The 14469-nt window shown below is 45.5% G+C and overlaps 1 protein-coding gene across 1 annotated transcript in view; it reads left to right on the top strand.

The window, feature by feature from the left end:
* The first annotated feature begins 9835 nt into the window (after positions 1 to 9835).
* The window catches only part of Kalrn (kalirin RhoGEF kinase), a 607498-nt gene continuing 602864 nt past the window's right edge, over positions 9836 to 14469 (top strand). Inside the window, exon 1 of the mRNA XM_028886329.2 lies at positions 9836 to 10031. Within this exon, the coding sequence (XP_028742162.1) occupies positions 9959 to 10031 (73 nt within the window). The 5' untranslated portion in view covers positions 9836 to 9958. The remainder of the gene's footprint in view (positions 10032 to 14469) is intronic.

Genomic DNA, 14469 nt, shown 5'->3' on the forward strand with positions numbered 1-14469 from the left:
TATTTAAAACATACAATTGAATCATGTTTGACATCTGCATATAACACCACAGTCAAGACGGTACCCATCATCTCTAAGATGTCTTTATTTCTATTTGTAATCCCATCCTGTAACCTCCCCTCCCCTGGGCTCCCACTGTGGTCTTCTCCAGACAGTCATTGATATGTTTCTGTCAGTGAAGGTTACTGTGCTCAGTCTGACTTCTGCCACTCAACTAATTATTTTGAGACTTATCCAAATACTGATTAGCATTATATTATATGGATATATCATAATTCGTTTATTCAATCACTTGCTGATGGATTTTTGGATCACTTCCTGGTTTTGGCTATTATAAATGAAGTCACTGTGAACATTTGTGTACAAGGCTTTGCATGGGTATTTTATTTCTCTTGGGTAAATATCAGGAATGAAATGATTGGTCACATGGTAAGTGCATGGTTAGCTATTTAGGAAACTGCCAAAAACTATTTTCTGAAGTCATTGTACTATTTCACTCTTAACAGAAGTGAAGAAGAGTTCTATTTCACATTCTTGTCCACATCTCCAACACCTTATAAGCTCAGTTTCTGAATTTTTTACACTCTAGTGGGTGATTATATCACATTATATTTAAATTTGCATTTCCATAATAACTAATGGTATTGTGTATTTTCTCATGTACTTATTTTTCATCTATATATCTGCAAAAGTAAGTATCTATTTCAATATTTTGTCCTTTTTTTTCAGAATTGAATTGTTCTCTTTCTATAAACATTCCAGAGTCCTTTGTGCATTCTGGACACAATCCTTTACCAGATATAAGATTTTTAGATATTTTCTCCTACTTTATGCCTTTTATTTCTATCAGCAATGCCTCTTGAAGAGGGGAACTTCTGAATTTTCATAAAGGCAAATTATCATTTATGTTTTAGAGATTATGCTTTGGTGTTACGGTGAAAAAAAATCACTGCCTATTCAGGGTCACAAGGTTTTCTCTAATGTCTACAAATCTTCTAGTGTTAGCTTTTACATTTATGTTGACAATCTACTTTGAGTTAATTTTTGATAAGACATGGATCTAAGTTTATACATTTTGGCTTAGAGCAGTGGTTCTCAGCCTTCCTAATGTTGCGACCTTTTAGTATATATAGTTGCTCATGGTATGGCGACCCCCTACCAACTGTAAAATTATTTTCGTTGCTACTTCATAACTGTAATTTTCTACTGTTGTAAATCATAATGTCAATATCTGATATGCAGGATATCTGATATACAACCCCCATGAAAGGGTTGTTTGACCCCCAAAGGGGTTGCCCCCTACAGGTTAAGAACTGCTGGCTTATGGACATTTCCATAGGTAGAATCTCTTCCCTCCCACAGATGGTCTATGCGTTAGAAACTCTGAATACATTAGGTTACATAGCAACCAGGAATTAAAACTGTTGAGTGGAGATGAATGGAGGTTGTTAATCAGCTCATCTTAAGTAAGACAGGGAGATTATCCTGGGTTTTATCTGTGTTGGTCTAGTGTAATCATATAGATTCTTAAAAGTGCAAGTGAGGCTGGAGATGTCGTTCAGTGCTAGGGTGGTTCTTTACCATGTATATGGCCTTGGGCTCAACCTCTGGTACAGCCAAACAACAACAACAACACACACACACATACACACACACACACACACACACACACACACACACACACACACACACAGAAAAAGTGTAACAGGGACACTGGAGAGAGCATCAGAGAGATGGTAATATGAAATGGACTTCTCATCCATTGATGCTGGATTAGAAGATGGAGGTGGCAGCGGGAAGTGGGAAGAGGAGAACAATGCCAAAGCCGGAAGGAGAGAAAGAGATCCTTTCCTAGATCTTCCGGGAAGAACACACTCTTGCTAGTTCATTAGTTTTAACCCAGTGAGGCATGTTCTGACTTGTCTCTAGAACTCTAAGACAATAACATAATTTACCCTTGATTTCTCAGTGCTTTGACTCAGATGTGTGCTAAGTCCCATCAAATTTTTGGCAGTTAAGAAAATTAATATGGATTTTCAGTTGTTGAAATACTGTAAACAGTAGCCTCTTCTCCTCCTCCCCCTCTCCCTCCTCTTCCTTCTCCTCCTCCTCCCTCTCTTTCTTTCTGAGAGAGAGACTTATGTGGTTCATGCTGGCCTTAAACTTCCTACCTTCTTATCTCCAGCTCCTGAAATCTCCCATTACAAGAATATTTTTTGTGTGATGCTGGGGATCAAACCTAATGCTTTGTACTAGACAAGCGCCCTATGAAGTGAGCTATATCCCCAGCCAACAATGTCATTTTCTCATTGAATTCCTTTGATTGAGGTTGAAAAATCAATTGGTGATGATTCTGGTTTTATTATATTCCATTCATTTGTTTGTCTGTCTTTATATTTATGTCACACTGCCTTGATCATGATAACTTTGTAACTTTAAAGTTGGGTAGTTTAAGTCCACTAGCTTTCTTCTTCTTTTTTTGTTTTCAAAGTTTGTTCAGACTTTTTTTTTTTCCTTTGGTTCTTTGTATTTTCAATTTCTTTATTAAAAAAATGCCTATTGTGATTTTGACTGAGAATGCACTAAATCCATAAATCAAGTTGGGTAAAATTGATGACTTACAACTTTGAATCTTCTGATCCATATCATGATACATTTAACTCTTCACTGATGTCTTCTTTTAATTTCTTTTAGCAATGTACCATATTTTATAGTGTATGGATCTTGCATATTTTTAAAAAATCAGATCAAAAGCTGTTGAGATAGCTCAGCATAGGGAAGAGATTGTGGACAGGTCTGATACCTGAATTTGATTTCCAGATCCTATAAGGTGACAGGAGGGAACTGACTCCTGTAATCTGTTTCCTAACCTCCACACATGCAACCCTGGGACATGTGTGTCTACACACACACACACACACACAAAAAATTTTAAAAACCAGATTAAGTATTCATGTTGCATATTATTCATGTTCATATAGTAATGTTCACTGTACCAGGCCTATTCTTTTGGGCCACCAGACAGCTGCCAAATCATGACACAGACTTGATATCAGTTGTGAATGCTCAGCCTAGCTTAGGCTCATTTTTGGCTAGCTCTGTTAGCCTAAATTAACCTGTTTCTCTTTATCTACCTTTTGCCTTGGGACTTTTCCCCTTTTCTATCTGTATGTCTTACTTTCCTGCTTCCTCCAGTGTCGGGCTGGATGGTGGCTACCTGGTTTCTGGCTCTGGTGTGTCTCTCTTTCTCCTTCATTCTCTCCTCCTCCTCCTCTTCTTGTTCTCTTGAGTGTAGATTTCTCCTCTAACTTATTCTCTCTGCCTGCCAGCACCCCCTATCCCTCTCCTGCCTACCTATTGGCTGTTCAGCTTTTTATTAGACCAATCAGATACCTTAGGCAGGCAAGCTGACACAGCAACACATCTTTACACAACTAAACAAACGCAGCAGAAACAAATGTAACACACCTTTACACAGGTAAAGTCATACTCCACAGCATAAGCAAATGTAACACATCTTTACATAGTTAAATATTCCACAGCTGTTTGCAATGTTTTGGTTAATACTGGATAGATGGCTCATTAGTTAAGAGCATTGGCTGCTCTTGCAGAGGACCTACCTGATTCCTTTCCCCATACCCACATGGCAACTCATACTGTTTGTAACTAAGTTCCAGGGAATCTAATGCCCTCTTCTGGCCTTAGTGGGCACTGTATGCACATGGTGCACATACAAATATATAGGCAAAATATTCATATAATCACATAAAAATATATAAATCTTATAAAAATATCAAGTCCCGTTTTGTCTTCTTTAGTTTCAATTTTTGTATTGCTAAGCTTATTATTAGTGCTAGTAGTTTTCTGACAGATTTCTTGTGGTTTTTCTAAATAGCAATCATGTTTTAAATAAAGGTAGGTTTTTTTTTTGTCTTTTCATCTCTGTTTTAAATGTGTTTTTTTTGTGGTTTTTTTTTTTTTTTGAGACAGAGTTTCTCTGTGTAGCTTTGGTGCCTTTCCTGGAACTCATTCTGTAGCTCAGACTGGCCTTGAACTCACAGAGATCTGCTTGCCTCCTGAGTGCTGGGACTAAAGGCTTGCGCCACCACTGCCCAGCGATTATGTGTGTTTTTTTTTCCTTAGTGGACTGTCTAGAAAATCAAGGATAATGTTGAGTAGGCATAAGAATGCCTTGTTCTGATGTCAGGAGAAATTCATTCCATCTTTCATTGTCAAGCAAATGTTAGGGTGTTAACCAAGCTTTTTGGATATGCTTTCTATTAAGTGGCAGTTGCTTGAATTCCTAAGAGTTTTGATCAGAACTGAATGTTAGACTTTGCCATCCATTTGGCTTTTTCTTCATCTGTTGAGATCCTCATATGACTTTCTTTTAAAACACATCATATATAATCAAATATATTTTACTAATATGTATATAACCATTTATATATAATATAACAACAAGCATATATCATATTGGATTAAGCTGTATTCTAATGGCTGTACAGATTTAATGTTATCTGCAAAGACCTTGTTTACAAATAAGATCACATTCACGGGTTAGGCATTCAGTGTCTTTTGTGGGATACAATGCAACTCCCAACATTAGCTTCACTGATAGATTTTCAAATTAAAAACTAACCTTGCTTCCTTGAAATAACCCCATCTTGTCATGATATTCAACCTTTTTTTAAATACATTATGGGACTTGATATGCTAACATTTTACTAATAATTCTTCATTGTCTTCATAAGGATTGTGGCCTGTAGTATCCCACACTTTTAAATGGTCTCCATTTAGTTTTGTCATAAGGTTAATGCTGGGTTCATAAAAAAAATAGTTGGTAACTATTCCATCATGTTCATGTTTATGGGAGAGTCTTTATAGAAATCATATCATGGGTGGCGGCGGCGGCGGCGGCGGCGGCGGCGGCGGCGGCGCACGCCTTTAATCCCAGCACTCAGGAGGCAGAGACAGGTGGATCTCTAAGTTTGAGCCAGCCTGGTCTACAGAGTGAGTTCCAGTAAAGCCAGGGCTACACAGAGAAACCTTGTCTAGAAAAAAAAACAACAAAAAGAAATCATATTATTTCTTTCTTAAACGTTTCATAGAATTTACCACTAAAGCCCTATAAATACGAGTGTTTTGTGGGAAGATTTTAAAGCTATAAACAATTTCTTTAATGGTTATATGGATATTTATCTATTTCTTCTTGGGTGAGCTTTACTAGTTGTACCTTTGAAGGAATTTGTTCATTTAATGTAAGTTGCTACATTTATTAGCATAAACTTACTTGTGATATTTCTCCATTGCTCTTTTGGTGTCTGCCAAGCCTGTAGTGATGCCTCTTCTCTCTGAGCCGATTATAGCACTACTTTTATCCATTATTTAACTATCAGTCTGACTGGAAGATTATCTGTTTTTTTTTTTTTTTAAATCTTGTCAACTAAGTTTGGGGTTTATTTATTTTTCTTTATTCCTTATATCAAATGTAATTGCTTTCTGCACTGGTATTTTACATTTTCTATTCTTCTTTAGCTTCTTTTGTAGAAGTTTATAATTATTGTGCATGTTAATTGCACAAATCAGTGGCTTTAACTGACATTTCTGTTCATGCTTATATTGTGAGAAGTTTTTTTTAATAGTGTTTAGCACTATAAATTTCTAAGTGTTGCTTCAGCTGCATCCCACAGATTGTTTTTATGTTGTGCTTTCATTTTTATTCACTTTAAGCTTCCTTCTCACATTCTCTTTCATAACGTTTATTGATTTTGTTGGACGTCTCATACAGGTATGTAATGCACTCTTACTGCTTTCACCCTGCCATTGTTTATCTCCCTTTCAAGCCCTCTCATCTCTACCAGTCCCTTTCCCAAGTTTGTGACTTTCAGTTTTGTTTTTGTGACCCATTTAGTTTGGCTAGGGTCTGTGTGACCATGGATTGGAAGTGTTCATTGGTGCCCGGTGGGGTCATTCTTGGCCACATAACTGAAGGACAATGATTTCCTCATTCCCTGAATCTATCGATAACATATAACTCAGCAGTTATCAGTTGGGCCCCCTGAATCCCCTCTCCATCCATACCTGAATGTTCATTCTTTTGCAGGTCCAGTGCATGTATCTGTAACTGTTGTGAATTCATGCTATATCCCATTTTACTTATTTTATTTTTAAGAAATATGATTATGTGTAATATGTATGTGTCTGTATATAGGCATGTGCATGTGTGTGCAGGTGCCAGCTGGAGTCCAGAAGAGAGTGTTGGATCCCTTGGAACTGATATTACAGGTGATAGGTTGTAAGCTACCCAACATAGGTGCTGGGAACTGAACTCTAGTCCTCTGCAAGAGCACTAAGAGCTCTTGACTGCTGAGGCATCTCCAGTCCCTCGCCCTTGAGTTCTTAACTGATGTGGTTTATTTAGATGTTTGGGTTTTTTTTGGTTTCCAAACATTTGGGAGGTTCCCAGATTTTATTTTTGTTATGGATTTTTTTTTTAAATTCTGTTGTGTCTGGAGAACTTGCATTTTGTGATCTCCTAAAAGCAACATTTTGCATTAGGATTATTTTGATCCCTTTAAATTTATTGAGACTTGTTTTATGGCTTAGACTTGGTTTTTACTGATATATTACCTGTTTACTTGAAAAAAAAAATCCCATGTTTATTTGCTGTTTTTAAGGGGAGCTTTGTAAATGTTTTATGAATGTCAATGTCAGGTGGATAGTGTTGTTTAAGTCTTCTAAAGCCTGATGATTCGTCTCAGCATTCTATTAATTATTAAGAGACACATGCTAAATCTCTGGCTGCCATTGTGAAATTGTCTGCTTCTCCTTGAAGTCCAGTCTTAGTTGGGGTTCTTACTGCTGTGATAAGCACCATGGCCAAAAGCAACTTAGGAGGAAAGGGTTGGTTTCATCTTGCAATTCTCAGGTCACACTCCATCACTGAGGGAAGTCAGGGCAGGAACTCAAGGCAGGAGGAACCTGGAGGCAGGAACTGAAGCAGAGGCCATGGAGGAACTCTACTTATTGGCTTGCTCATCATGGCTTGTTCAGACTGCTTTCTTATACAACCAGGAGCACCTTCACAGAGGTGGCACTGTCCTCATGAGTGGGAGGGCCATTCACCTCCACACCCACAGCAATCATTAGTCAAGACCATACCCCATAGACTTGGCTACAGGTCAGTCTTATAGGGGCATTTCTCGATTAAGAGTCCTGCTTCCAAGATATGTCTAAATTTGTGTCAAGTTGACAGATTCCAGCCAACAAGAGCCCTATCAACTTTGATTCATGTATTTCAAAGCCCCTTAGAAGATTTTTGTTTGTTTGTTTGTTTGTTTTGAGACAAGGTTTTTCAGTGTAGTTTTGGTGCCTGTCCTGGATCTCTGTAGTCCAGGCTGGCCTCGAACTCACAGAGATTGCCTGGCTCTGCCTCCTGAGTGCTGGATTAAAGGCATGTGTCACCACCACCCGGCTTGTGCCACTACCGCCCTGCTCCCTTACAAGGTTTATACAATTTCAGGATCGTTCATTACGTCTGCTTGTTGATTGAAATGCCATCTCTATTTGCAGTAATAGTTTTTGCTCTGAAATCTTCTTTTCTGATCTCAATATAGCCATGAATGTTTAACGTTTTAATAGAAATTTAATAGAAAATGTGTCATTATGTAGGGTATTCTCTCATTTTTGGCTTTATCTTTTGAGATTTTTGACAAGAAACTTCCTTTACATATATATAACATTTCTGGTTCTTTACCTGCATTGGAAGCTGATGCTTTGGTGTCATGGGCATGTGCATGTGGGCAAGCTGGCAGGTTAGGGAATAGACAGACTGAAGGTACGGGAAGAATGAGAAAAGACAAATGAATCCTCACTGTTAGAGAAGGTAGCAGGTAGGGACATCTGCCTGTAAGCCAGCTGATGATACCAGGCCAAATGAATTCGATCTTAAGGCAATTAACTTGTAATCTCACAGTCACTAGTGGGGGCTGGTGGCTCTCAAGTTTCCATATAGGTCTGAGAGGTGTGCACAAGTTTGGGCGTAGTTACTTAAAAAAAAAAAATAGGTGGGAAAAAAGAGGCAGAGAAAAGCGAAAGGAAGACGAGTTCAGAAAGGTGTTGACTTAAAGACCTGATCCCTCGCACCGGCTGCCAGGGTTACCCTGGATCTGGAGAGGTCCCAGGTGCTTTGGTCCCAGGAGAGAGGTAGAACCAAATTAGATTGCCAGAGACAAACAGATTCAGGAGATCAGGGATAACGGGTAGTAAGACATCAGCTTTAGCTGGGGGCACCTGTTTTTTCCCATTAGGTGCGTTCTAACACATCAGGTCAGGTACTGCCTCCTCTCCCCAACTGTTGGGGTGAGGCAGCTGCAAACAGCCCTCAACACATCACATTAGGTTCTCAGGTCTAAAGACCTCTGTTTTGTGGGTTCTATGGCCACTAACACACTACCGACTAATTATTGTTCAATTATTGCTTTAAAACCGATTGCCACAATTCAATCACTACATTAATTACTCCATACAACATCTGCCTGCTTTTTTTTTCTTTCCTTTTTTTAAAGCCTGTTCCTCCTCAGCTCTTCTTTCTACTTTAATTGAAATTCAGCTCGCTGTAACACCCCCTTTATCCAGGCCAACTGGATCTCTCCATTCGCTGGAGAGAGAAGGACGGAAGACAGAAAGGCCCCCGGGATTAGGGAGTCTGACAGCTGTCCAAGAGGAGCCCTGAGATTCAGGCCAAGGACCATGGCAGGACAGAGACAAATAAGAGACACAAAAGAGTGACAAGACAGGAGAGAGAGGCAGGGAGGCATCTACCGAAGAATAAACGGGACAAGGATTCTCAGAGGCGCTCAGAGATGTTTAAAGGGGCGTTGAATGGGGGCAAAGAACAACAGCCCAAAAGGAGGGATGGTGACGAGGATCCAGAGGCCTCGGAGGGCAGGGCGACCAGGGGCTGGTCAGGAAGGAGAAGGATGAAGTCCAGCCTCTAGGGACAGGCCAGTCCGGCTTGGGGACTGAGCGGGAGGGCTGAAAGAGGTGGCCGGGAAGGTCGGGGTTCCCAGCGCGCACCTGGGAACAGGGTGGGGCGGGGAGGTGGCGGGACCCGGAGCGCAGCTGAGCGCACAGCGGCCGCAGAGCCCCCCGCGAGCCCGGCGAGCGCCCGGCGGCCCCGCCCTCCGCCCTGCCGTCTCCTCGGCCCGGGCTTTTCCTGCGGGGCTCAGGAAGCCGGCCTAGTGCGGCACGGAACAATAGCTCGGCCCGAGCTCCGGGAGGGCGGGCACCGGGCTCGGGGAAGGGCGAGCCGCGCCGCGGGGTGCCCGCTGCGAGGCCCGGGGCCCGCGGGATCGTCCTTGCAGCTCGGCGCTTGCCGGGTCATTGTTGGCCCGGACCAAGGGAGCGGGAGTCCGGGAGGAGCCACGGGAGCCGCGGCGGCGGGAGCCAGAGGGGGAGCCCGAGAGCTCGCCAGCCAGCCAGGGAGCCGGGAGGGAGGTAGCAAGAGAGAGAGAGGGAGAGAGAGAGAGCAGAGCGAGGGAGGGAGGAGGTAGGGAGACAGGGAGGGTGGGAGGGAGGAGGAAAAATAAAGAGGAGAGAGCCGAGCGGGGCTGAACAATAGAGACAGGCGGACGGGCGAGGAGAGCCAGCTGCCGCTGCCGGGCACCGCGGGCGCGCAGGCAGCGGGGACCCCCCGGCCCGGGCCAGACAGCAGGCGGCCAGCGCCCGGGGAAGGGGACCATGGGGGAACCGGCGGCAGGCGCCCCAGCCCGCCGCGCGCCGCCGCCTAAGGTGGCTCGGCGCTCCCCCCCGCCACAGCCCCCGCCCGCGCCCCGAGCCCCGCGGCCACCGGCTCAGTGGCCACGGCCACCGCGCCTCCGCCCCCGGGCGCCGCGCCGCCCTCGGCCCCAGGCTTCGCCGGCGCCCGGCTGCCCGCGGACGCCCTCCCCCAGTCATGAACCCCCCGGAGGGGGCAGCGGAGGAAGGGGGAGCCGCCGACTCGGACGTGGACGCCTTTTTCCGGACAGGTAAGGTCAGGCAGGGCTCCCGGGGCTGGGGGTGAGGGCGGCCGCCTCGGACGCGGCGTCTCGGACAAGTTTGGGGACGGCAGGCTGCCGCTGGGGCGTGCGAGTCGGAGGCGGCCCCCCGTGGTCGTCGGGGCTGGAGTTGTGGAGGTTCACGTTGTTCTGGCCGTGCTGGCTGCGTTTTGGGGAGGGCGTGGGGGGCTGGGCGCCCCTCGGCGTTCACCCCAGTTGCGGGAGTCTGTGTTGGGGAGGCGGGAGGCGGTCCTCCCGGGCCGCCTTCTCCGGGCGATGTTGGATCACTTTGCAGCGCGCCGCTTCCAGCCCCGGGTGTCCCGGCCCCTCCCTCTGCTCCCCACTCTCACGGTGCCTGTCTGCGGGGCTCTGGGGTCGCCCGAGGTCGGTGCCCCTTCTTCCCTCCAGGGCCCGGGGCCCTGATGTGCATAGAGGGGCAGCAGGGGTCGCGAGGCGCTCAGGCTGCAGACTGACAGGCAGGAGTCAGACGACTAGAGATCGTGCCGGGTGCGTGTGGGGAAGCAGCTTCTGGGACTTTCAACCGGCTGGGAGGACCGTGGGCACCTTGGACTTGCTCCTTGGTCCTTGCTCCAGCTCGGGGAACCGATGAGTTTTACCTAAGAATCGCTTATTTCTGGAAGTGTGAGTTAGCTAGCGTCCCTCTCAATACACACCCACCAAATCTTTGCTTGCCTGCGGCGCGTGGAGCCTGGGTTGGCTCTCCAGCGCTTTGCGCCTCTGCACCTCGCATGCAGTAGGTCTATCGCGGCTCTTGTTCGCTGGCTCCACCGTCCCTTCACCAGAACACACACGAATCACCCTCCTCTCCTACCACCTGTAGCCCCTGTTTCAAACGTCTCATCATCACCAAGGAGTCCCCATCTCTCCTGTACCTGTAGCTTCCTCCAGCTCGGTTGTGCAGTTCCTCAGCTCCCCCACACGTCTGCAACCATTTTGTCTGGAAATCTTTGTCCCAAGGACTCGGATAAGTTATGGATGCCCCACGCATCTGCCCTCCCTTTGGGAAAGTTGGATCAGAGGACATGAACTGGTGAGGGGTCAGGGGTCAGGTTAGCTCTGGCGGCTTCGCATCCATTTGTTTCTGAACGCTGTTGCTTGACGCTGGAGGTCCACTCCGAGGAAGGGAGTCGAGGGCTCTTTGTGGGGGAACTTGTGGCTTTGGAAGTCAAGGCTTAATTGGCCCATATGGTCACCTCTAATTGGCCTAGAGAGGAAAGAGCTGGAGGACAGGAGTTGATGCCAGGGTCTGGGAAAGGGGAAGAGGCTCCTGTCATCCTTTCCTGCTTCCAGGGCGCAGCCTGCCCTCCCCCTCCTCCCCCATCCCAGGAGTCAGCATTTTCACTTTCCGCCTTCCCTGCCCCTCCTTTCTCTTCTGGTCCTCGCTCCTCTCTTAAAAAGCAAAGCAGGGATTCTAAAAAGGTGCCTGACTTGAGTTTATAACCCTGAATCTAGGGGAAGGCTCTGAAAACTTAGTGACACCCAGGCACTCACCAGGAGGTCCACCAGACCCCACCTGCAGCCCAGCTTGGCCAAGCAGCTGTATTTTTTTTTTATTTTTGAACCTCTGGGGAAAAAACAAACCACTGTGTGTATGAATTCATAATCTTCCTCTCCTCACCTCTCCTCTTCCTCTTCTCCTCCCCTTTTCTTGTCTTCTTTTTGGATAGGCATTTAATTTTGTAGCTTCCAATTCTAGAGACTTGTTAGTTTATTCCTTTCCCCAGGGCCGTTCAAAAGCAATTCTTAGGTTACATTGTCTAGGCTGGTTTCAAACCACGGGGTACGAAGTGGGCCGGGGTCAGTTTCCTATGGCGGTGATGTCCTCTGACAGGGCAGCCTTGCTTGCTTCAAGGAGGTGCTGGTGGCTTCGAGGGAGGCTAGACCCCTTGTGCGCTTAGACTCAGAAGGTCTAAACCCTTCATACACAAACCTGCAAATGATTGATGACCCGTGACAAGCTGCTAAACGGGGAGTCTAGAATAGTGCCTTCCTGCCCCATGGCCCTGTGCTCTGCCTCTTGACCAGCACCCCACTTGCAGGCAAAGCCGAGGCCAGGGCTGGAGATTCTTAAGCCTGGAAAGACCAGGTTTCTGAACCTTCTCGATTTTGATTCGTGTCTTCTGTGGAACGTGGCTCCGTACCTGGTTGGCTGGCTGAATTATAAATGTACTCAACTGAACAACCAAGACACCATCAAACAGATTGTTCAAAGTTTCCACCACCAGAATTATCCCCTTCTTTCTGGCGGAAAAAAATTTTACATGTACAAAGACCAGACTGGCAATTACTTTGTCAAAACTCTGGCATACTATGTCTCTAATTAGGCATGATTTAAATAATTTAGTCAGTTTACTTGTATTGCTTACCTGCTTTCTGATTGTTTGGAGTTTTTAGTTCTCGTGACCAACTGATTAGATGAGAGTCTCCAAATCTTACTTCTTCGCACTTACGAAAGTTATAGAACCCGACCCACTCCCACACACTATCCTACAGTATAGTATGGATGGGCAAAGTCCTGATTGTCTTCCTAAGAATTCTGTTTCAAGCCTGAGAAAGTATCTCGCTGGTTTTTTATTTTAATTTAAACTTTTTTTTTTTACTGGTCATGGCTGTAAGGCAGCAGCAGGAGATAGGAAGGCTCAGGACTGGATGGGACTATTGACCCACAAGGACTTTTTAACACCTGCTAGGAATCTTCTGCTGTGGGACACAATATCCAAAGTGATTTCTGTCCTCAAGAACTTACAGATTGCTAATTAATTGATTGCTAAAGGTTAGGATGCTGTATGTTAGAGGGTCACCAGAACTAGAGAATGTGGAGCCTAGGGTGGTCTTTGAAGAGGGGGCAGGGAGATTGAGCAAAGATAAAAAGGTTGGGTTTCTGGGGAGCCTGGGCTGACTAAGGGGAAAGGGTGGGTTAGTAAGGACGGGAACAGGGTTGGCTAAGTATAATAGAAATAAATAAGGGAGTCTGAAACCTTCTGAAGAGGAGTTTGGATTTGATTCAAGGGAACTAGGGACTCGTTGCCAGTGTTTGAGCAAGGACACATCATAAAGAAAGTCGTGTTTGGGAACATTAGTCTGGGGGAACTTAAGTGAAAAAAAAATAAAGATAAGATGTAGGGAGATGCAGAGGTCATCCATGACTGAGATGGAGGCTGGGAGCTTGCCTCGTATTGATGGCAGAAGGGATGGGGAGCCAGGGCTGACTCTGAGAGACATTATTAGAGGTAGAAATGCCAGGACTTACCGACACCCAAGGATGGACGGTGTCCCAGCTGGCTGATGTGGTCTGGTTGAGGACAGTAGGCAGATGCTTTATGTATGTATATATGAAGAACTGGATGTGGACATCTAAATGGAGTCATTTTGGAGTTGGATATGTGGACTCAAGGCATGGGTAGGAGCAGGCGTGCTGATTTGGAAGACTTGGTGTACTTGAAGCTTCCAGACGGAGGAGGTGGAGGAAGAAGGGCAAAGAGGTCTTATTTTGGAAATGGCAGAAAGGATTCTGGATCCTGGAGACCCCAGGGAGTCCATGTGAGCTCTGATGTGATGACGGGGCAGACAGGCTGAGTAGGAGGAATAGAAAAAATGAAACCCTGGGAGCTGACTTTGGAGGTACAGGATCAGAAGGGGCACTCAGGGTGGGCATTTGGGGTGGCAAGCAGGACATAGTCACTTGTAGTTTATCAGGAAGAGACAGGGTGGAACACTAGTGTCGGGAAAGGTGTTTGGGTTTTTTTTTGTCATGGGTGGTTTGGGGTGACAGAGAGCGAGCTGTGGAGAGGAAACACAGAAGACACTGCGTGGGATCGCAGAGGCAAGACAGAAGAGTAGGCGCCATAACACAACTCAGAGCTTAGCTTTGGGGAGCAAAAGAGGAATCTCTTTAAAGTGCAAAGGCAAAAGGCTAGGAAAAATGAAAAGAAGTTGATGTGAGGGATGTTCTGTGTTCAACTTTCTGTTGAACTTTGCCTTCTGCATCCAGACATTCCAACTGGAAAGATACTTTCAACTGGGCCTTGGCCAAGCTCAGCTCGGCTCTGTTTGTGTTTCCAACTCCCCAGACCACCTTCTCCTCTTCACTTCCTCAATTCTGTAAGTGGTATCTTTTCTTTCCCGGTCATGTTTAAAACTTTGGCGTTAGTTCATTTGGGGGAATTTCTCTCCTCTAACAAGCCTTGCTGCATACTCCTACATACTTAGCCTGTTGCTCACCCTCAGGGTGACTGCCTCAGGCCAGTCCTCCATGGACACCTTTCATAGCCCCTTCTCATCCTTCAAAATCTATCCCCTCTCTACACTGTCCCCTGGGCTTATATCACTTCCCGAAACACTCTTTTCAGCACGTTACTATCTGGTCTAGGAAACCTGCAGTAACTCCCTGGTGCCTGTGGGTCAAGTC

The sequence above is a fragment of the Peromyscus leucopus genome, chromosome 12, assembly GCF_004664715.2.
Source record: "Peromyscus leucopus breed LL Stock chromosome 12, UCI_PerLeu_2.1, whole genome shotgun sequence".
Lineage (NCBI taxonomy): Eukaryota > Metazoa > Chordata > Mammalia > Rodentia > Cricetidae > Peromyscus > Peromyscus leucopus.